General features: G+C 38.4%; 1 protein-coding gene across 1 annotated transcript in view; it reads left to right on the top strand.

Annotated features, from left to right (window-relative positions):
* DSCAM (DS cell adhesion molecule) overlaps positions 1–24,774 on the top strand; it is a 389,570-nt gene that overhangs the window by 348,995 nt on the left and 15,801 nt on the right. The window contains exons 26-30 of the mRNA XM_064525230.1: positions 5,950–5,980; positions 11,659–11,774; positions 14,478–14,627; positions 18,714–18,911; positions 22,861–23,163. Coding sequence (XP_064381300.1) covers positions 5,950–5,980; positions 11,659–11,774; positions 14,478–14,627; positions 18,714–18,911; positions 22,861–23,163 — 798 coding nt within the window. The remainder of the gene's footprint in view (positions 1–5,949; positions 5,981–11,658; positions 11,775–14,477; positions 14,628–18,713; positions 18,912–22,860; positions 23,164–24,774) is intronic.

The raw sequence follows: 24,774 nt of genomic DNA, 5'->3' as shown, positions 1-24,774 counted from the left end.
ATATGATAGCAGGCCCCTCTTTGAAGGTATTTAGATAAAAAAGCCTTTCACATCACACACTGAATAATAATAGCAAGACAATTTGTCATCCACAAAAATGTGTCTGATAGTTTCCAAGACCTACCTAAATGATTATTTATTTATATTTTAACCAAAGGATGATCCTGATATTAAAACCAGGGCCATCCTTGTGTATGCATTTCCTTCAGTACAGTTTCTTTTCACCTTAGTATCTGTTCTGTTCTCTTTTGGATCTCGTTTGTCTTTATATAATGATACCTTGGATGTTTATGAGACAAAGACAGAGGTACAGGGCCCTTAGGCATGGGTAGACTCACAGGTCGAAGAGGACAGCTAGACTTAATGGTTCAGAGACAGCTCTGGAAATCAAGACCTCTGTATTCTGTAGGTTGCTGTATACTAACTTTCTCATTCAAGGTCTGTTAAGTCATTTAACCCTCTGCACTTGTTTTTTTTATCATCAAAAAAGTGGTGGTTGAAGGTGAAAGTGTGATTCAAGGTTAAAAAAGTGTGATTATCTCATAATCTCAGAAATATTGTGGAATTCCCTACAGTAATGAGCAGGATTATTTTGAGCTCCTTGGCTTGAGGAAATCTTGGTTGTGCACCTCTAGTGTTTTTATTGTTAATTTACAAGTATTTGTAGATTCTTGAGTTATAACGTCCTAAGGAATACTGATGATCACTGGCTACTGTGACCTTTGCATAACGTAAGACTTCTCTGAATTAGTTCCTGTCAGATCACAGGACTCTGGAAAAATATCTGATCTTCACTTGAACATATGCAATGACAAAAAATTTATCACTACTTTTGATAAAAGTCATTGGTGGTTATTGTTTCTGCAAAAAATTGCATTTCATGTCTTTTCAGAATTTGTCAAATTTTAAAATCCCAGTCATTTGGTCCTGTTATACCTCTGTCTGCCGTACAGGGGAAGAAGTTCTTTTTTTGTATCACATTTCTCTCTTATATGGCACTGACCAAGTCATTACTTAGTGTTTTCATTGGTAAACTAAACAAATGCATCTTCTTGAATTTTTCACTGTAAATTTCCCGTCCTTCATTCATTTGATGGCTTTTCTCTGGGCCCTTTGCAATCTAGCTCCCCTGACCTGTGTATTGTAGAAATGAACTTAGTATGCCAGCAGTAGACACAGCCGTCTCGGATAGAGAGGTTACAGACTTTCATCTTCTTCTTCATGTTCTGCTCAAACCTGTGAGGTTCACCTTTTTGGCTACAGCATTATATTAAGAGTTCGTGTTTAACTTCTTATCCATTGAGATCCCTTGAGAATTCTCTCACTGCAGTACAAGATAATGTTCCCCATTGTGGAACTGTGGCTTGTATTCTGTGTTTCTTGGTGTATGACCTTACATTAAAAAGTATATATATATTGCTAGCTTGTGGCTAGTAGTAATTCAGATTCTTTTTGTTAAACTTTTTTAAAGACTGGTCCGATGCCAACTATTTTATGCTCTTGTGGAGATTACTTCATGTTCTAAAAGTCTTGACAATCAGTATTACTGTTCTGGAGACCTCCTTAGTAAGTTCTCTAAAAAGCCCTTATATGAAAGTTTTCCAAATAAAAATGTGCTTTGCTGTACTTGTTGCTGTGTTCAACATTCTTCTGAATTAGTTTTGAAAGGGAAACTATACTGTCATTATTACATGTTATGATATATATATATTACCTGTTTTGTTTTTTTTTTCCAGAAGACACATTTTTCCTAGATCGTGATTCTAAAGCCATTAGTGACTTTTCTGTAGTCTAGGAAATAATAGTTCCCATAGTGGAACCTTCTAAATGATTTTATACAAGTACCAATGTAATTCTTCCTCTTGTGGCCCCAGGAGATGTGTTTTCATTGAACTTGCTTGAGAAAGAAGAGTGAGACTTGTAGACTTATCTGCAGTCCATTCTGCATGTAAACATTTGGATCTATGTTTGTAGACAATGAGAACATGGTTCCAGTTTCTGTGAGGCAAATGTAGGAGCAGAGCAGCATGCTGTCCATTCTTAGTCATTTTACTGCTTGATTTAGTGTGTAGAGACAGCTAACCATTTGTCTTCCTTCCATGTCATACCTAGTATGATTTATTTCTCCAGGAATACTCTATTTAGAAGGACAGCATAGTTTTCAGCAGAGCCCTGATCTTTGCCCAATTTAGTAGTTCTACTGGTGAGGCACAAGGAGGACAATTGACTGCTGGTGTTCACACAGCGATTCGGTAGGTCAGTGTGTATTAGAACAAAGAAATCTGATGACTTACCACTCTTTCTCTCCACTATTAACCTAGCTCCTCTACAACTGAAATAGCATTCCCTTTGTTTTTAACTTCAACTCACCTTAACCCAAGCAGAAAGTATTAATACGGCTCGATAGTTCAAAAGTGGCAGCATGCAATTTAAAACTGGAGCACAGCCTCTGATTTCCCAGGTGGCAAGCCAAATGTGTTAAGAATTTTAAAGAAGGCTACACCAGCAAATGAAAGTGAGGGCTGTCTCTGGGTCTGTATCCCTCTGTGCAATCATGTGTCAAAGCCACTGTGAAGGGAAGCTTGTCTTTTCACTAAAGGATGTGTGCCTGGCCATGGCAGATGACGGTCATCTTTACTATGTCATTCTTAGCCAGTTTTCTCCACCAGAAAGCTGGGAAATAGGACACTGCTTGGGAATCTGACTTATTTTATGAAGTACTCTCAATTCAGTGATGAAAAGTGTTATGTACAAAATGCACACTGGAATTGGCAGTCTATACTCATTAGTTTGTGAAACTAGCATTTCTTCTGTAGATATGTTTTGGACACACTGTTGTCATATTCAGTTACCTTAGACTTCTGGCTTTTGCTTTAACAGATGCATATGATACTTTATTTTCCCAGGATGTTTATTTTGGTCCAGTCATATACTAAACTGTGTGCTCAGTACAGCTATCATTTGTTATAGTAATGCTATTGTCCATTGTAACAAACTGTTTGATGAACTGGTATGTTAAACCCTGATGCTGCAATTACTTTATTTTCTGCAGTACTTTCTCACTCACCTTTTGACACAACACATCATCACTCATGGTGTTTTTGCTGAAGATGTGCAAACTCTCTGCTTTGCATCTCTTCCACCTACAGGATATGTAAATGTGCTTTTGAACATGAAGCCACATGTGTTTAATGATGAGAAAGTAGTATTTTTTCTAGATGTAGCATGGAACATCACAATATGCTGTGCAATGCCTGAGAACATGGGGGGGGGGGGGCGTTATTTGAACTGTAGGGAAAAGGCACAAGAGTGAGTATCTGTGTGTGATACATCCTGGGATGAGATTCATCAAACTAAATACATGCATCTGAGCTGGTCATCCAAGGCACTCTGGTAATCTAGTCAATACAGTCAGTGGAGTGCTGGGCAGGATTCACCCCAGCCTGAGTAAATACCTTCATTTGGTCAGATGAATCATGTCCTATACTCCTTCACTGTTGACTAGATATTAGCTGATGATAAAGGGAGTTTGGGGGGAAAAAGTATCTACTCTGAGGGCACCCAGTCTTTGATTCGTTGATAACAGGTGCCCATTTCAAATGATTGGCACAGGGTAGCTGAGATGAAGTCTATGTTGTAAAGGGGTAGGAAAAGTGCATCAAAAATAAAAGGGGAAGGAAGGATTAAATGATTACCTGATTACACAAGTCAGTCTCTTGCTGTGTGATACATTTAAGAACTTAGGGCTCCCAGCATTTCACAGCATTTTTGGCTGAAAAATCCCATGAAGATTGTTATTTTATTCTGGTAAACAAATACAAAAGAACAAACTGAAAGACACTGGGTCAATCAGCCTTCAACTGTGTCCACATAACTTTTCGTGAGTGCTGAGCTACTTGCTCAAGTATCGCTAGTCTTCACTTAAGGAGGTAATCATTGCTTTACAAAAGCTGCAACCACGGTGAAAGAAATAGGTGGATGTTAAATCACCATTATTAAGTGTGCCGGAAGGACAATGTGTGCATTGAGTCTCTTCGTGATCCTGGTGCTGCGAGAATAACAAGTAGCATCAAAATATTTACTGAAAAAAACCCATGACTTTGAACCAAAACTTCATTTTTGTGGTATTCTTGACAATAGCTAAGTCCCTTCCTGGATCCTTACAAATCAGTAGCGAAAACTATCACTGATGTCACCTGAGAGCAGGAATATACTGTTAGTTTAGTTTATGGTGGAAGATAAGACATTGTCATCTTGACATAATATTATTATGCAGTGCCAGTTACAAGACTGTTCAAAAGCCAGTCCCAAACTGAGTGAAAAATAGAATGGCTCAGTGTCTATATAGAACTTTGTTTGGATTAGATGGGACATCTCAAATGAAGAATCCTTCCCTCCACTAGCAATATGCTGTGATTTGCATTGAAAAGTGTAGGGGGAAGATTAAAACTGAAGGAGTGGAACAAACAGACTCAGAGGAGGCACAAAATTTCAGATTGTGAGAGGAGAGGAACAAAGCCTAAGACAGACAAGTTGGCAGAATTTCAGAGAAACAAAATGTAGAAAGTCCTTGGAAGTATTTTTTACAAATAAAAAGAGCCCTTCGTCCATTCCTTTTAAAATGAATACAGATGTAGCCAGAGTGACACATTAAGATGGTGGTTTGTTTCTGCCTACATTTGCTGAATTTAAAGACAAGATATTTAATAAGATCACAAGCAAGGAAACTTTAGTAGTTGTAGGAGACCCAAGAGGTGATTAAGAAATGAAAAGGGTTTCAGAAGTGACACAGAGGAGATAAAGACAAATTCAGTAAATGTCCTAGATGCCAGTAGATTTACAAACAGAAGATACGAGAAGAAATTTAAAGTTCCACGTAATAGGAGAGTTCCTTGAAGACTTGAAACTTGGAGTTGTTTTCTGCTCAGATTTGCTTCACTTGATTACACAAAAAGTTGTTTTGTTGCTGTGCTTTGTGTGCCGTGTTGCATACTTAAGGACTTCGGACTCAGCATTCTTCAATGAGTTTGTTTAGGGGGGACTGCAGGAAGACAAGGTATAGCTGTCTATTTTTGCTGAATAATCCCACAGAAATGATTTATGTTGATAAAGGTTTAAAAGAGCTACCTGAAGAACCAGGTTGATCTACCAGCCTTCACCTGTGTCCTTTAATCTGATATTTGCCAGAATAATGATATCCCAAAAGGACTCTGTGTTAATAATAACAGTAATGACAACAAGAACAACAACAGGAATATTTTTCCTTCCATAGTGCCTCGCTTTGCAAGGCTGATCCATATGGGAATAAGCTACCTCCTGTTTTGTATATAGACTTTCCTCTGGAGACCCAAAAGTATTTTTGCATTATTGCTAGTGGAAAAGCATTCATATTTCACAGGAGCCAAGCAAGCTGACTCCTTGGAGACTTCAGGTTTGGTTTAGAAATGGCAGGTTGGCAGTGGCTTCTCCAGCTCTGGTTCTGTTCCTGCTCAGAGATGGATGCCATCTTTTTGTATTCTTTTGTATTTTTCCTTCCTTGCTCACTCACTTGATAACTATGGTGTTGAAGGAACAGAGTCCTATTATTTGTTACACTGTCTCTCTCACTTCTAGGGAGTTTCTGTAGCTTTTTCAGGTTCTGTCTTATTCCATGATGACTTTTATTCAAAGCCAAGAGTAGTTTATATGCCTCTAAGCATTTTTGGTGCTACTGGGGAACTGATCAGGGCTCTCTGGGGCAGAAAGATATAATGTAGTCAAACGCAGTTTCAACAAAAGTAGGGACTTTTAGAGACTATTTTATCTTTGCTACTGATCTGAGAAATGACAGTAGTCTTTTATGCATGTCTGATTCAAATCACTTGCTTCCTAATAATCCATCTATCAAACAGAATTTCATTTATAACTCAGACAATACCAACTCTTGACATTTATTCCATTTTCTTTTAGATGCAAAGAGTTTGGCTGAAATGCTTATGAGGTAAGAATAAATTTAATATTTTTAAATTGAAAACTGTGTGTCAATTATGGCATCATATTTAAAAATGATCATAGGGACAAAACCTCCTATTCCTACATCCTTTCTCAAAGCACACCATTTGACTATTTGTTAAGAATTGGGACACATCACTGGTTGGAAATGGGAGAAATGAGACAATTTGTGAGACAGTATCTGTGAGGGAATACAACGATAAAAAACTGAGAACTCTTATATTAGTAGATTAAATTACAGAACATATGTAGGTCCATTTGGACATTTTTCCTATTCACAAAAATGTTTTCATAATATGTACCAAAGTAATTGCTCTTCAGAGATCTTCTGATTGAAAGCAATGAGTGCCTGGAAGCAAATATCTGTAAACTTTATAGTTATATTTTTGTAATTCACTATTGCTAGCTGCTTTTACCCTAAGGTATGTGAGAGCAGGAAAATCCATTTATTATTTTTCAGGTTTGTTCCATCAGATCATCATCCAGAAATCTAATTCTGTTGTTGAATCGCAAAAGAATGACTATTCTGGCATCACAATTCTTTCAAAGATGGAAATTTCATAACTTCAATGTTTATTGTTTTGTCTGGGGAAAATATTGAACTTTAAAACCGCTGCATTTATTTGAAAATGGGATCACCAAGGGGTTATTTCTAAGATCAAATGAACCTTGGTTTGCTAGAAAATCTCTTCATTTTTAAGCAACAAATCTGAGAAAGTTATAGGTATTTTACCAACTGAACTAGACTCTAAACCTCCTCACCCATGGTAAACTTCACTTGCTATTGTAAAACTATACTTATCCAAGACATAGTGACAGATGAATTTAGTGTAAACTCAGCTCTAAATTACCAGTATGCAGATACATTGGAATAGTCCCACTGATTTTAGCAAGACTGGTGATCCAGATCAAGTCATAGTGTTCGTATCTCTGGGTTAGAAACCCCTGCTAGCAGTAGGTTGCAGTTATAAACAAACTCAAGAAGATACTCTCTGATATCTTTTCATGTCACAGAAAATGGCACAGTTTAACATATGTGGTAAGTCTGTTCTTTAAAGAAATGCAGTACGACCTGGAATGAAATTCCTGGATCACCATATTCAGTCCCTCTTCTGGTAACCACCACACACCTACACAAAACCGGTGAAGTTTAAAGTGTCCTAAGCCTGGTTAACTTTACTGGTCTTATCACAGCCACTGGAAAGCCATTGCAGAATCTCAGTACTCTGACCGTTAGAAAACTCTATCAAACTGACATAAGTGGCTGGTTTTGGCACATTTGTTCCTCTGCCAATGCTGTCCTTCAAAAGAGCTCCCTTCCCCACCCCTGCCTGAGCAGTCCCAGCCTTTAGCTGTGAGCTGGTTTTCTAGGTAATTCATCTGCAACTGTTTATTTTAGCTTTTCATTTCATGAGCATTGAAATTTAATGAAGTCAGTTTCCCCCATTCTCATTTATTTAACAAAATATCTTGCTGTTTTTTTAAATACTCATATTTCATATTTCTTTTCTAAAAGTGAGGAAAAAGGCAAGTTATTATTAAAATAGGGCTTTGGAGGAAATAGGCAATACAGGTCTACATTTTCAGAAGCCTCAAAGGTCTCAAAGTGATGCTGTTTTTGGGAGCCTGCTTTCCAGAGGCTAAATGCTCAGTTACTTCTGATAAACCTGTGAAATATCATCAGCCAAAACCTCAGCCATCCGCCATCTCTGGATGTCTAGATGTTCCTGAAGATTTAGCATGTTAATAATCAAAGGATAATAAGCCCGCTCCAAAGTCATAGTAATATAAAGCTCCTGATACTTTATATCTTTTAGATTTTACTGAAATCTGCTGATATAAATACCAAGAAAGAGGGTATGTTTTAGGCTGTGCCTTGTCATTTAAACATTGGACAGAAAGCAGAAAAGATACGATTCCCTGCTTAGTAGGGAGCCAATGAGGGAAGGGGGAGAACTTTGTATAACTTCCCCTTTAAGGAGATTTTTATGAGTGTGTGTAAAGAGGATTAAGAATGGAGCTTCAGTCTTTGCTTTGAAAGTCCCTGGCTTCAGCTGTTCAAGTCAAATGTCTGGGGAGCAGGGTAAGCCCCAGTTGTTAGCAGTTTAGTGGGAACTGCACAACTTGTTGCTGATACCTTAAATTAGCAAATAAAAATCCCTACTGCGGTATGAGTTCAGCTTTCTGATATTTCTTTTGGGTCAAAGCACAGATCCAGCTAACTTCTTTGTGATAGCTCATTGTGAATTAGTATAGCAATTGACTCAGCTTTCTAATTTTGAACACAGGGTGAGGAATCTTTTCTCCATGAATAACCCTCTGCCTGGCCTATTATTTACAAGATGTAGTCTTCCATATGTTTTTACCAGCTTAGACATCAGGAAGTAATGAGGTGGTCTGACTCTCTGCCAAGCCCTCAGAATGACTTTGGATTTACAGGGCACCATGTTTAATCCCTTTACATAACCATCTTGGTAGGTTTAACTTTATTTTTTATGAAAGATCTAGAAAGATTATTTAAAGAGAGGGGTATTCTTTTAACTATGCACACTCTTCCAAAATGCATTATACACTGTACTTGCTTTAGGAAAAAAAAGATATATTTATCTACAGACTATGAATAAAAGCTCTACTCAGTCAGACCCAAAAGTCTATATAGCCCAGTATCTGTCTCTCACAGTGGCCAAAACCAGACACCTGGGTAGAGTAAAAGACTACAGCAAGCATATACTGACTCATTCCCCAGACAGGCTGCCAGTCTCTAACAATTTGGATCTGAGAGATTTATTGAGCCATAGGGAATGAGCTATATTATACACAGATCGTTACAAAGTCTGATGGGTAAAAAGCAGCCATAGCACACGTTTAATTAAGTCTTAGAATTTTGTCTGTAGGTTAAGGAAAATATAGGTGGGCGTGTTTTCTCCTTTTAAAAAATTAATGATTGGAATTCTCATCCAACATATTTTTATGTGCCTGGATTTTCCTAGGTTAGAAAATTCTTGGACACCAAACTTCAAAACTGCAGTCCTAAAAACCTCTGCTTCACTGCTAAGTCCAAGAGGCACTTAATTACTGTTGGCACTTTAGGCTCTTTCACCTTAAAGTTGAGCTATTGTAGTCTGCAGAAAATAATTCAAAATTCATTGAGCCAGAAAGAGATAGCATTCTAATAAGCTGCAGCCTGCTTGCTACTGCCAGTGCCTATTCTGTGTTTGGACACTCCATGTCACTATGCTGCTGTGCAGATAATTAATTAGGCCAGTAGGAAGGAGGAGTGATATCATACAAGACAAAGTAAAACTCTCAGACTTAGCAGGGAATTTTCCTGAATACAGAGTTCTGCAGTTCAGTTCTGCCTTGAAGGATTTTTCATATATTTTGCATTAAACCGTTCTTGGAGCAAAGACTGGAATTCAAAATTCTGTCTTTGCAGGTGAGTAATACAATCACAAACTCAGGGAACCGTCCTCTTGCTCTCTGTGTCGTAATAATTTTTCTGTACAGTTGAATACTTTGCAGTAGTAAGAATACAGAATGTTCATACTGCAGAAAAACTTCTAGCTCTAACCAGGATTCTGGGGTTTGAATTCTCTGAGCAAACTATGTAATGTGATCACTCCGTCTCCTTCATCCCTGGTGAGTAGAAGAGGAGATGCAAAGGCATAGTTATTGGACTCAATTCTGTATTGCACATATTGTATGCATACGTGATTGCATATATCCAACAACTATTGGCTTATTGACTATTAATTGATCTCCACAAATTCAGTTTCCTATTTGATCACAGATTTGCTGTATGATCTTGGGCAAGTCCAGTGCACCCTGACTGTTCGAGGGTCTGTGTTGAGGCATATATCAGATGCATATAACTTATCAATTTGTGATTCTCTTAACATTTCAGCAACTTGCATGGAAACCAACAGAAGAGTGGCATCTAACCTGTGCAGAGACTTCAAGAAAGTCGGTTTTGCAGAATTTATCTGCATTTTAGGATCCTAAATGTCTTTGAAAATTTATGTAATTAATAAGACACGTTGACCACTGCTCTCCACTGATTGTATATGGAGACAAGTCTGGCAACCCTGGGTAGCTCTCCTGATATTTTGCTTTCATAATGATTAAACAAGGCACCAGCTGTAGGCTGTTTGAATGTGTTTTAGCTATCCATCTGTACTATCAGGGCAACAGTACTGCCTGACATTCTAGGTAAAGACAGGGACTTTAAAGTCTATGAGAGGCACAGATGCGGTACTGCTGGGGACCGCAAGTGCAGGGGAAGACGGAAGGTGTGAATCTGCCAGATAGGTGTACCTGTGTGCCTTGTTGATCTTACTGGCTCTCTTGGATTTGGGGCAGGATTGCTGACCATTGTGTGACAAGGAGATTCCTCTTAAAAGGGGCTCTAGGAGAACTCCCAAACCTGGGGTCCTTAGGTCTTGATTGCATGGAGACGTCCACTAAGGCAAATTATCTAGACGTGGTCTCAACATACATGCATCAAAGTGCATTAAACTGCTGTGCAGTGGTCCTCACTCAGGAAAGAAGTGAACTTATCCTCAAGCAGCTTAATAGTCCTCTGATGATTCCATTAATAACAATAATTCATTGCCAAAGGAGGATTAAACTGAATGATCTACAGCTACTTTACACTAGAAAATGAACCTCCATTTGGATTTTAAAGCTCTTTGATGTGTGAATATTGAGATCAGACCATTAACTGATTTGCCTTAACTTTCCTTAGCCTCCCTGCATAAACATGTATTTGCAAATATTTTATCTCCTCTAAAGAGTAATTATTTTATCTCTTCCAAAGAGTAATTACATGTGAAGGGGCAAAAAGTTCCTGTAATTTTAGTGCAGTCTGAAGATTTTTTGGTAAAAGCTCTATACTGGAAATGATTGTAGCACTCAGTTTTACTATCTGTTTCCATTTGCTTTTTGTAGACAGCTCATTTAAGAAGTAATTTTCTGGTACACAAACTTCAAAATGAAATTGTTTCAATTTGCATGATGGTACAGTAATTGTTTTATATTCCTTTTTTGGAATATTACATCAATCAATTAGAAATAATCCATGAATGTAAACAAGACTTTCAATTTCTTGCTCTTGCAAGGCCAGTGGAACTAAAAGCTTTATTTATTTTTATGCAATTTATTAGTATTAATGGAATCCGTAGTTGTTAATTTGTTTTTTAATTTATCGATGTCACTGATATTTGGAATTTATCCGATAAAAAATAGTGACTACAGTAAATTACTGCAAGACATCATTTTCCTACCAACCTCTTTTATTTATTTATTCATTTATTACATATTTCTTTACTCACATTCAAGTGGAATGAAAGAAGAGACCAGACTTACAAAGCATTTTTATCAATTTCATTATGTGACAATGCTTGAAGAAAACCACAAGAAATTTTCAGCAGATCCCTACAGAAAAAGAATTAGACCTAACACTCTGCCTTCATCTATCTGCCTTGTAATGTGCTATAAATTAATACCATGTATTTGTTCTGGAGAGGGGAAAATAAAATCTATGAGAATTTTGCTGATTATTCTGATTTTATTTTTAGATTGAGCTGGATGGATTTGAAATGAAGAGGTGTTCAAGTACTTTTTCATCCACGGTGAATTTTAATGTTTGCTTTTTTTTGTTGTTTTTAGCAAGAATACCAGGACATCAGATACACTTAATAAGCAGCAGCAAACACTGCGGATGCACATAGACATTCCCAGAGCACAGCTCCTGATTGAGGAGAGGGACACGATGGAGACCATTGGTAAACTCTCACTGGGCTTATTTTCATTGATTTATGTAGAAGGAACTTTATGTGGGCTTCTTTTACTTCACCACTTTCCCCCCACCTCACACACCAAGAAAAAGAGCTATGAAGTAATTTGTCACATTTGAAAAGTGAATTTTTTTTCCTCCCTTTTGGATCATTTTCCTCCTTAAGTAATCTAAGTGCGATATTTAAAATAATGCAGGACATCAGGAAAATGAACTTGGTAGAAAGAGCAGCTTGATGAAAATGTAAATGAAGACTGGTAGTTTTATGATTTTCATTTTGATTTCTTTATTGGCTTTGACTCGATGGTTTGATCATTAGTATTATTTAAAAGGAAAATGAAATTTTGAAGCTACAACTTTAGTATTTAAGGATTTGCAACAGCCATCCTCTAAAACTTACATGTTACATATCCTATCCACCTGTTTATTTCAAATTATATTCTGTATTTTAACAGTTTGGTCTGTTTCTAACTTTTGTGCATCTATGCAAAATTCAAATTGAAAACATTGCATATGCCAGATAACTAGATTTCTTGTGTGGCTGGCACATAGCTGAAATGTCATGAAAATGGGTTGGTTTGTTTGTTTCAAAAAATTTCAACACAAGATGGCTGAAATCTCAACAGAATAAAAATATAAGCTGATCTGGTGACTATGTTGGTGCACACTGCAGCAAGACTTTCCAGGATGATTGATCTAGTTATACTTCTGACTTTTTTTCAATCAAAATCTGCGTAGAAGCAGCCTTTGATGGTGGAGAACATACCTAGCGTCCCAGAGAAGTTGTGGCTGGTGCAGCCTTGGCAAGCCAGGAGGAGCACAGAGCATCTCTGGGTCCCTGGCCATGTCAGTGACTGGGGAGGAACATGCTGCATTCGCCCCCTATGCTGTCACGCCTGCTGCCAGGCGGCCTCACAGGATGCAATTCACAGTTTATAGCAGTGAATTTGAAGGAGAGACTTACACTTCACCTGAAGAACAGACAGTTTTACTTTAATCCTGCTTCAAGCTTCCTAAAGTTTGCTTCTGTGATGCAGTCTTTTGTGCCAAGCTTCATCCTCAAGACAGTTTTTACTTTTGAGTTATAGTTGCTGGGCAATAGGGGTTTATAGTGGAAATACCATTAGTGCCTTAACTATAGCAATGTGATCAGTGCCTTGGTAATAGCCTGCACTACACAAAGCCAGTCAGAGTAAGCAGGCACTTTGGCAGGCTTTGACATAGTTTACTGCCAAGAGGCTTTATTCTCAACCTGAATAAGGGCTCATCTTTTGCCAGAGACAGACTAATTTGATTTCATAATGCTCATTCTATTTATGGCCTTCTTTGGGTAAAAAATGCTAGTTATGTTATTGTGCAGAACTGTTCACATTAATGGTCTCTTGTCAAGTCACAAAAAATGGAATGCTTAGAAGAAGTGGATCAGCCTCTGCTGACTAGTAAATGTGCAGAAGCCCCATTTATGCCAGTCCCTTAGAAATACATTTCAAAGCTATACAGGATAGCATAGCGGAAAGTTCTTGTGGCTTTTATTGCTATCGCAAATAGATGAAAAAAACTGCAAAGAATGCAAAAGAAAGTCTGATAGCATGCAACTAATTGTTCTCTAGCACAAAATCAGTGGAAGATTTATTGCTGTTAAACCTCCTACAGTCAAGTGGGCCACATACTCTCTCTAGATCCCTTTTTGGAGAGAAAGAAATACAACACTGGGATTCCAGCTGAAAAAAAGTAAACGCGGTAGTGCCCTGGCTTGCCGCAGGGAGCAAGGTCTGTGCAGAAATTTGGTGAATATATCCTACTCTGAAGGGAAGCAATAGGCAGCAAAGCCATGCAGCAGTAAGAGTCACTGCTCACCTTTTCTTTCCAGTCTTTTCCAAGGTCCAGTTTCATCTCCTGCTGTTCTTCTGCAGTTGGAGGAAAGCCCACAATCAGCAGAACTGACTAGTTTGCAAGAAACTTTTATCACTTGCATAAGGCTTCCCAGAGCTTCTTAATATGGTGAGGTTTGTTGCAGGATGGACTCTTTGGTGCAGAGAGAGCTGGTAGGACTTAGCCTTTAGCTTCTAGAACAGCAAGCACTAAACTTAGGCTTAGTTGTTCCACAAGAATAAATCCACTGTTGTCACTAGGAGTACTCAGGTGCTTAAAATTAAGTAGGTCCTTAAGAATACTCTGGGGTCTTGGCTATCATTCTGCAATGTTCTGACTGTGGGGGAAAAAGCTAACTAGTGAAGGATACAGACATTACCTAATAGCCTCCTTTTGGGAGGATGTGGGTGGTATCACTGAGTACATCACTAATTATGCTAATAAAAAGAAAAGAATTGAGTATGTTGCTGAGGAGCATAGCTAAGCTCCATGAAAATGAAGGGGGAGAAGGTAATTTTCAAACAATGGAAAAGAAGGATGTAGTTAGGGCCAAAAATAATTATGCACAATTGAGTTTTTTGGAAGGACACTGAATGGCCTGTCTCTGTTGTAGATCTATAAGACGAAATAAAGACATGAAAGATACAGTCATTCCTTAGTTTTCTGTGAACTTGGAAAATGAACCAGAAGTTCCCAAACTGTGAGATTGCCACTGTCATGGTGGAACCCAGCTAAAAATAAAGTCTGGGGACTTATTTTATGTTGTGAAGACAAAAATGAAATTTGTTACTCAATATCTGGGTTTTTTTACTACTTATAGATGACAGATCAACGGTTCTACTAACCGATGCTGACTTTGGAGAGACGTCTAAGCAAAAGTCACTAACTGTCACTCATACAGTACATTACCAATCTGTGTCACAGGCTACAGGACCACTGGTGGATGTTTCTGATGCCCGTCCGGGAACAAGTAAGCATATAAGTGAATATGTTATCTGCAGAGGAGAAAGCTATAAAAAAAAAGAATATTCTACTCCTGCATTTACATTCTCATGTTTTTTTTTTCTTCAGTCTGAAAGTTGTGAGAAATCTATTTAAGTCAGCAGAGAATATTTTCTTATACAATTGCATTTACTGATTCAATATGGTAAAAAATTGCATATGCATCTGAAATGTGGGTGTAATTTGAAATAATTCATACTCAACTTTCATTACAGGAAATGCATGCTAGATTTTAATTTCTGTAATTTATTGAGTAAATTAGCTTAATGGCTTTTAATGTCTAATATTTTTTTCTCAGTGGTTAATCTTTATTGTATTTCAAAATGTCTTCTATCCTTACTCCTCCATCAGTACAGAAATACATTTCTGATTATTGCTTTTCTGAAAAAGTTGTATTTCTAGTTTTAGTTATTATGGTAAATTACTTTTCCCAGATATCTTCCTGCTGAGTTATTCTTGTAATGATTAAAATGCTATAATAAATATACTGATGCAATCCATTCTTCTTAATTTCTCTCATGAATATGTGCCATATCTTTATAAATGGAAAAGAAATTCACCAAATCTAAGGAATACTTACGAGGTAGGAATATTACAGGAGTGTAGTTCACTAACTTTCTAACTTTCTGTAGTTCACTGCAATTTCTAAGCTCTATCAGATTATCTCTGTTCCATGACAGTTTCAGAAGTTGTTTACTTGGTGAGTCTAGTGAATGTAAATGCTGAAAGCTAAGTAGTGCATCACCTGGAATACAGATTATTTGAAAAATCTTCATTTTATCTTGATTTTCACCTAGTCTTTTTAAATACTAGCTGTTCAAGTCCTGACCTTGCTGCTTTCCTAATTCCGGGAGAGTTTTAAGTTATGGTTAGTTGTTTTTTGAAGACTGGGTTATGACCATCATATGTATTGCCTTTCTCATCTATGGACAGTTATGGCATTTGAATTAGAAGAGTCAAGATACAACACTTGTTTTCTCTCTGGTACTGTTCTTTACTCCTTCCTTCAGTTCATGCAAATACTGGCTAGCCTGCCTGGTGAGAGCAAAAATATCACCTGGCTTTTTATCATATTGGTAGATTGAGGTTATCTGAGTAAACAGTGGACTCTGTTGTTTTCAAACCCTATCTATTTATTAAGGAAAGAGGTAGCACCACAAAATTGCCTGGTTGTCCTGTATGACAGCGTTTCAGTGAACCAGCATATTCCATTCCAAATCCCTTTTCTGTGTGCAGTTCTGTGCTTCAGCCCACTGAAGTCAATGATAGACTTTCCTCACATTAAACTGGGGTCTAAGAGTATGATCTGTGTCCAGCCTGGCTTTGGAGACAGCAAATCCACCGTTCATGTTACTATTCAGTAAAGATCTGATTGCAACAGGGCACAGGGCCGGGTTGAAGACTCTTAGGTAATGTTCGCTGAATTTAAGACCTTAATTTTTTAATAGAAGCTGGGCTATGGGATTTTGTCAAGGTCTACTATTTTCTGTTAAGAGGGAAGTAATGCCCAGCTGCTTGTGGGGGACTCGTGGCTCAGAGGCTGGGGAAATGCCCATCCCCCCCTACCTCACCCCAAGGGTCTCTGAGTGCTCTCGCACCCTGGGATTGTCAAATTGACCCAACAGCCCTAAGATGTCATCTAATCATTTTATATTTATTTATAGGAGAGGTGTGCCGAATGCACCTTCCTCTTGTTCGCCTCAGCTCTCTAAGCCTATGTTTCATTTTAGCAGTGCTGCCCTAATAACAAGGGCACCATGTGTGTGCTGTTTTCCATCTTATGGGCAGCAGAGCTCTCGGAGTATGTGGTATAGAGTTCTTTATGCAAGTGCAGTACAGCTGATGTAGATCTCATCAGCACATGCTCGGCGGGGCTAGCACTGACCTGTGTCCTGACAGAAGGCTCCCTGGTTGTCTTTCAAACTGTGAGTGGAAGCCTCGTGACTCACTATCCTAAGGTTCTCCTGGAGTCCAGCCATCCTCTCCAAACAATCAGAAGGAAGAATGTTCTAGAAATAAGACCAACAAATTTCTTCTCGACTAGGTGAGATCAAAAATGTGAGCCAAAGTTCTAGCTCACTTTCCAGAAAAAAGGAAAGTGGAAGGAAGGAAGCTAGGAAGCTGGAGAATGGAAAGTCTCTGGCCTAGAAGGAGGTGGTGATGCCCTACAAGTTTGAGCTTGGACCTGCCCCTGCAGGATGCTGCTCCTGCATGCTGCAGGAGGGTGGATTGAACATCATAGAAAGTGGGGCCACTCAAGCAGCAGAAGTCTCCTCTGGACTCTGCTACAGTGCCTAAAAAGCTGTGGACACTACAGAGCAGTGGATTTTGTGGGCTGGCCAGCCTTCGGCCCAGCCCCTTTGCCTAGGAGGCTGCTGGCAGTTTGAACCACTGCGACTGCTGTATAGCAGGAAGAGTAAATGTTGTACATATGCAATGGCACCTATTCTGCAAGTAGGCATGGGGACACTATGGAAAAGCATTGTCTACATGCAGGTGCATTGCCTCCTGCACTGTGCAGCAGCAAGGGAAGCAGCACTGTGCCCTGAGTTTTCCTACCGGTATCCTCTTTCTGTCCTTTTTGTCTTCCTTCCAGGCAGGTAAGCAGGCTCACTTCTGGATTCCCAAAGCCACTTTCCAGCTTTCCACAGTTGGTACAATCAGCAGTTTATACTGACAGACTGGTAACTTTGTGCCAAGTGCTTTTTTGGATCTTACTCATGTGATACTGCTGTCTGTTGCACTACTCACAGGATCAATTATTCATGACATTGAGTTCATATTTTTCCACTGCTGTGGTGGGCAGATGTGAAATAGGAGAGGGAACAGGCCATAGCTGCTATCTGTAAATAAATAACTTGTTCCTTCAAAGCAACAGGATACGAATACTTAACAGGGAATGCTTATGCAGAAGTAATGCTCAGAGTCATTATCTAGGTATTGTTTTCTCTTTAAATTACTTCTACTAAAGTCTCTCACTTCAAAGAGTGACAATGTCACCATTTGAATGTGAAAGAACATTTGAATAGATTTGAAATTTTTCTTTCTAGTGCTCTTATTCTCTGTTGTTAATAGTATACTTTTAGAAACTTTGAAGAGAAATCTTTCAGTGCTGTTTTAGTCACTTTCTATTTGCCAAATAATGATTTTCCTATTCTACCAGCTTTATTAGGGAATTCAAGCCTCACTTTTACAGAAGAATTACTAATCATTAACAAAATCAGAGAGGTCAGTTTTGGTAGATAGTTCACTTTCACTTCCTTGGTCACCAGATCATCTCTAAGGGAATAAAGAACATATTGCTGAGTAGCAGGTGATTTATTAATGCTGACGGGATTTAATTTATTTACAAACTTTTTAAAATCTAACTGTCAAATCATTAGAGACCTGTTACTATTGAAACTCTAAGGGCACTAATATAGGTTATATCTTACATCTTGGCTACCTGCCGAACTAAATACAGAATCTGTAGCTGATTAATATCCTAATATGGTAAAATTATTGGTAAAAAGCCCAGAATAGGAAATTATACCCACACATTTCTGAGCAATCTATTGTCTCTCTCTCCCATGTATTTTTACAAATTGAGAGCAGGTGAGTGGTGTAAGAAGTTTCTGAGGGCACATCTAGACTGCTAATTTAGGTTCTAAATAGTGTGGAATGTGGTGTGAAATCCCTGATCAGGCCTACCCGCTTTGTGCTCTTTTGGATCTTGAGGTGGTTTTGGTGCTAGAGAACTGGTTATGTTTGGAGTATAGGGATAATGAACCAGCAAGGATTACATGTCAATGAGAAGTTGGCTGGGTCTCTCAGCTCTTCGCTTGCACTCTTTTTAAAATGTATGGTTTTATTAGAAAGAGGATATTTCAAAGAAGTGCTAGCTGTTTTGTACTAAACCACACTTTCACCTTTCAATTTTTTTCACAAAGTTTTTGGCTTTTGCTCTTTAATGTTTGGAGAGTTTTTTTTGGCAATGATTTCAGTGGCTACAGGACTTCTTTCATTGTCTGTTCAAGAGCCTAGCGGCAAAGAACCTCTCTGTTACCCATCACAGATCCTACCACAAGGAGGAGTGCAAAAAACGGACCCACAGCTCGCAACCGCTATGCTAGTCAGTGGACCCTCAACAGACCTCACCCCACCATATCAGCTCATACTCTCACCACAGACTGGAGGCTGCCCACCCCCAGACCTACAGGATCAGTAGATAAGGAAAGCGACAGCTACAGCGTCAGCCCCTCGCAGGACACAGGTATGGTGCTCTCTGCAGAGCTGCACTGCACAAACGGGACAGCGGTAGCTGCAAAAACATTCTCATTCCCTGATTTACTTCCTTTGGTTCTCAAATTAGGTGCTGTTATTTATTCCTTGCTGGAAAGTTTTTAAATACACAGTTTGTAAGGGACTCCACAAGTACATACAGTTCTAATGATAACAAATATCGTGCCTTTGGTTTCTCACACCGGACACGCATTCTGGAGTCCTTTGAAGGATATGTTCATAATTTTCTAGTAGCTGAAGTTCTGTACTTCCTGAATCTGAAGGAAAAGGTAGGAGAATTCGTTGTATGAAATGGCATTGACCAGGAAGGGGCAGTATTAGCAACCAGGAATATGCCTGAGTCAAAGGTAGAGCAGTTTTAAGCTTTGAGCTACATGAGGTAAGCTTCTCCTTTTTCCCAATGGTGTAATATATGTTCGTAAGAGTTTTTTCTAACCAGAAAAAAAGAGAGGGGAAAATCTGGGATCAGGGTTCGAGCCCAAATCCATTCATATTGCTGAATACCGTAGCAGATAGCTTCGAGTTTCCTGAGAAATAACATGGGCTTTATTCCTCTAGATGGTAACTGCAGAAACACTGAATATACCTTCTGCCTTCAGCGTTAGACTGTTCTTGATGTCTTCACATTATAAGTGCAATTGTAACTGAAAAATAAAGCTTTCTCTTTCTGTCCTACTCTGAACAAGTGACAAAAAAATACATGGCACACAAATGACTAAATGATTAAGCAGAGGAATAGTCACAAAGCCAATCTAGTAAAGGTTAAATCTGAAGAAAGGTAAAATCTTATTCAAAGGTACACCTGACAGAAGCAAATCCTGGCTGACATCAGGAGGAACTGCCTGTATTCTATCCTGATGGGGGGGCTGGGAAGCAGAGATCCCATGGGAAAGCTATGCCTTAACTTACATGAACTGCCAAAGCAATAGGTGTGATTAGCCTTCTGATACGAAAACTAATATGACTGTGTTTATTCTCTCTATAAGAACAGGCATCTGACTTCCCTTACACCCAATAATTTATACATTGAAGTTCTCATCTTTTCAGAACTCATCCTTTTAAAATTGCAGTGGCATCTAACCATCACTTAACATGCACTATGTAGCACGTTGTGTCAGAACCTGCCTAACTTTGCTTTCATTATTGTAACTACAGCACTAAATAAGTAAAATCAAATCATGTGAAACTTACATCACTGGATGAGTGAACACAGAATATAAAGATTAGTGTAAGTTATTGAATTAGGAATCAAGTGCTGTTTCTTCTGTTATAATGGATTCATATGTGTATAGTCAGCATTACGGATAATGATGTTTGCTGTTCCTTGGAAAGAACATTGTGTCCAATAAGGAACAGATTCAATCCCCTCCCCCTGCCCCCTTCCCCCTCCAAAAAATGACAGTGATGGCGTATGGATAGGAGTTTTGGGAAGCTCCAGAAAAGTCCAGATGATCCTGTTATAAACCAGTGATAATTAGGAGAGCTGGAAAAATAGAGCAGTATATATACATCCTTGCTTGAACAAAAAGTGGTCCATACAGAGCTGGATGCAGACTCCTCATGTTGTCTCCATAGAGTGGTGCCACTCAAGAAATACTTCTGTCCAGCTTCATGCTGCTGGACAGGCCTGATTTCTTTAGATATAAAGATCATGAAGCCCTAAGGGTTAACTCTGATAGCTATGCAGATATGAATAGCAAGTGTTATCTCAGAAACCCTTGTTATGGCCAGTCTACATTTCAGGTGCACTTGCATGTGTTCCAACATTTGTTCACCCAAGGTTATTTTATTTCACAGACAAGTATCACTGGGGTTATATTTCTCATTCTCCAGTGAGCACTGGAAAGGGCAGGGAATTAGATTTGCTATGTGATTTAATAGACAAACTACATATAATTTTTAGGCAGGCTTCATAACCTATATTTTAATACAGCTATTTTCCTACTCTCTGTCTGCCCTTTGACACACACTGATTAATGTAAGTGATATTTATATCATGCTTTATATCATGGAAAGATGCTCAGGATAGGATTTCTTGTGGCAAAAAGGTAGCTATACTATGCTACTTGATTGCTAGTCAATATAATCTAAGTACTTCAGAAGTTTGTAATTTCCAGCTAACAACCATAATAGATGTAGCCAAGTTACATGTCCAAGAATCAATCAAACTAAAGTGTGTATTTTGGGGTATAAAGTGTATAGTATGGGGTTCAGATTTCTCAATCTAGTTGATGTGGTTGATATGTGGCAGAACTTGGCATCTCTTAGCAAAAGTGTATGAGGGTTACAAAGCAATAGTTTTTGAGCATACTAGAAATGTATTGCAGCCATTCATAGCTGTAACTAAGTTCAAATGTTCTAACTAGAGGCTGTTAGAAATTTTCTGATGAGACTAGATTTCATCAAGTTCATCCTGGACTTAGATGAACCTTCACCAGTTCTAAGGTCTTCAAGTAGATCCTTCCTGGTCTCCCCAGGGCATGGGATCTGAGGAGCTGCAGATCCTGAGGTTCATGAAGCAAACTGGGACCTCTGCATGTCCATGAAATCTACAGATACCACTTTACAGCACTGAGCAGATGCAGCTTTCCAGGAGTTTCCAGTTCACCAGAAGTTTGGAAAGACAGTGTCTTGGTCTGATTTACAGATGTTTCCTGTGAACAAACACTGTGCTCAAGTCTTGGCCAGCTCAAAATCTTACGCAAGTTATGGCATACTGTAGGAATACTTGTCATTTTAAATAATGCATGGTCCTGTTTACAAGTGGCAGGGGTATTGTTCTTTGTGTGCAATGAAAACTGAAACAAGGATTCTAGCACACAATAAAAATGATAAAGATTAGCAATAACAACAGAATTGCCTCTGGCTGCTATAGGATTTCAATTTTTATGAATTAGCTATTAGAGTGTGCCTGTTTATTGTACATCACCAATAATATCTGGAATTGTACCAATCTTGTAAGGAAACATGACCCTTGCCTGAGGAATTTTTGAAAGTCTTCCACTCTTCCAGTCCCTTGAAGTAGAAGTGTGACAGGTGTAACAGCGCGGTGCTTTTTCCCCTTAACTGTGTAGAAACCACTGCTGTATTTCCAGGACACTTTTTAATGTACCAGTGTCCATTTTCATCTTCAAGAATAACAATAGTTGTTTAAGGCATATTGACGTTCTCAGAAAGTCATCATCAGAAAAGAACAGTTTGTAGGTCAAAATAGCCTATGTGTCAGATAAGAAGCCCCCATTAGCTTCAGCAGCGTTGCAAAAAGCACCTGAATAACAGCAGGCTGGTAGCTGCTAAAAAATATTCCTTTCTTATGACTATTTGTTCCATATGAAATGAGTTAGTATTTTGCCCAGCGTCTAGACCAGACATCAGTGTCTCAGAGGCACTGCCTTTATATTTGACTTTTATTCTCAGGGCTTTCTCAACAGAAAGGTATAAGATCGAACAGATACAGAAAATGGACGCTCCTTTTTCCCCTGGAGGTCACCTCTCAGAAATATGTCTGAGATGCATTAACAGGACAATGTAAAGAAGCTGTTTCTGTTTTTGCTAAATCTGTTTTGTGGGTTTCTAACATTTTAAAAGCATTTTGTTTTTAAGAAAATGATTTTTTTTGTAAGAAGTAGTCACATTTTTTCATGGATTAAAGGTTATTTCTTGTAAAAACCCAAGTTAATGCTGAGTCACTTAACACTGCTAGCAGAATAGGACTGTACTTTAGATTATCCATAATTATCAAGTAACTGACCAAACTAAAAGTTTTGCAAGCATCTATAGTGAAGCAGATTCATTTAAATCACCTTGGTAATTTCAAGATTCCTGCATATCATTAAGAAACACTGTCACATTCATAGCTTTTCTTCCAAAAAGGATTGTGCAGGTTTTTTCTTTCTTCCATTACTTATGTCTGTATTTAGATCGAGCAAGAAGCAGCATGGTCTCCACAGAAAGTGCCTCCTCAACATACGAAGAGCTAGCAAGAGCATATGAGCATGCAAAAATGGAAGAGCAGCTGAGACATGCCAAGTTCACCATTACTGAATGCTTCATATCAGACACGTCGTCGGAACAGTTAACGGCAGGGACTAATGACTACACAGACAGTCTGACCTCAAGTACGCCATCAGAATCAGGGATTTGCAGGTTTACTGCATCCCCCCCCAAACCTCAGGATGGAGGGCGAGTGATGAACATGGCAGTTCCAAAGGCTCATCGGCCAGGTAAGAAGATAGAGGTAACATTTTGATCTTTGGGGTGAACTTTTTGCACCATGTTAGTTAGTTAACAGGAGAGGGAATATCACAAGGAAGAAAGAAGGTGCTCAGTGTATCCTGTAACTACTAACAGTGATAGCTGTCTTTCATCCTAGCTTATACTGTAGTTGAGTAAGTCTATTCTCCCATACACAGAAAGAGAAAGAACTTGAAATTTAAGAACAGAAAGGAACCACTTAGGCCATCAAATCTATTCCTCTGCAGCCATCGGGTAATAGACCCTTTTGGGCTAAATAGGACCATATGGGGATACATATGCCCGTCTCCAACTCAAGCCACCCACTAACAAAATCTGTCTTACAGCAATACTTTCTGCCTGAGAGCAAAGGCTTACTAGCAGAATGCTTCATGAAGACAAGTTGTAGAAAACGTACTATCCTTTCTGCTTTGTAGCTTGTAGAAGATGTAATATCCTTTTAGTGATGTTGTTGAGTTGTATGTTCTGTCTTTGACATCTCCGAATATCAAGATAGGATTACCAGGGCAGGGTGGAGATAAAAATGGAGAAAAATAGAACAATACAGTAGTTCAAAGGGTGTGGAGCATTCTACCTTTAAACAAATCTAAATCCACCCCAGCTTCTTATTTACTGAAGATGCTTGAGGGACATTTCACCTTTTGGGTCAATCAAATTTCTGGTTCCCAAAGAATGCTATTTCTAGTGATACTCTTATATCCAATAGCATAAATAGATTATTTGTGAGGCTCTGAGTACAAATGTGTTATAAACTCTTCTCAGAAGATTTGCCATTCTGTATTAGAGAATACATGATATGACATTGTGGAGAAGTATTCAAATAGGAAAAAGACACAACTATGTTTGCTTGCTGTAAACGTGATACAGTTTATTATGATAAATTTTTATATCTAGTACATACATTTGCCACAGTGTGTGGGGCTACTTATATACACAGAAAACAGTCAGCACTACTTATATATGTAAAAAACAGTAGCGAGTGGAGCATGGTCTTTTGTTTAATATACAGCATCAGTGGAAAAATGGTTGTTCTGAGCACAGAGGAATGGAAGATAGCCAGTGGTATCGGAAAAGGTCATTCAAAAGCAGGACCCAACATTGAAAAAAGGTATAAAGGATTTCGCAAGAAAAGGCTAAAAGAAGAACATGAAAAGATCAAGGCCATGCAGAAGGTAGAAAGTTATAATAGACAAGGCAGGAAATTACTTCACCACACAGATAGATAAGGGGGAAAATAAGTAGGAAATAATACAGTGAGAGATATGACTGATTCCTGGGTAGTCACAGAATAGAATCACAAACCCAGGAGCTGTAGAAATAGATACAGATAGAAATAATTTTCATCTCTATCTCTAAAAAAGTAAGGTGAATATTTGTACTTGCTCTGCTAAAAGGAAGCATCCATATTGACAGGTAAGTCAAAATTGCAGTCATCTCCTTCCAGTTAGTCAACAAATGTTTTTTACTATTTCTTAAACAAATAGGTTACTCTCTTTCTTTGATGCTCCCAAATACATTATTTATGCTTATGTAGTATTTGATTATATTCTAATATATTTGATATAATGATGATCTTGAAA

Source organism: Dromaius novaehollandiae, chromosome 1 (assembly GCF_036370855.1).
Source record: "Dromaius novaehollandiae isolate bDroNov1 chromosome 1, bDroNov1.hap1, whole genome shotgun sequence".
In the NCBI taxonomy this organism is placed as follows: Eukaryota; Metazoa; Chordata; class Aves; order Casuariiformes; family Dromaiidae; genus Dromaius; species Dromaius novaehollandiae.
The sequence above is the reverse complement of the archived record's forward strand: the minus strand, read 5'-3'. Positions and strand labels throughout refer to the sequence as shown.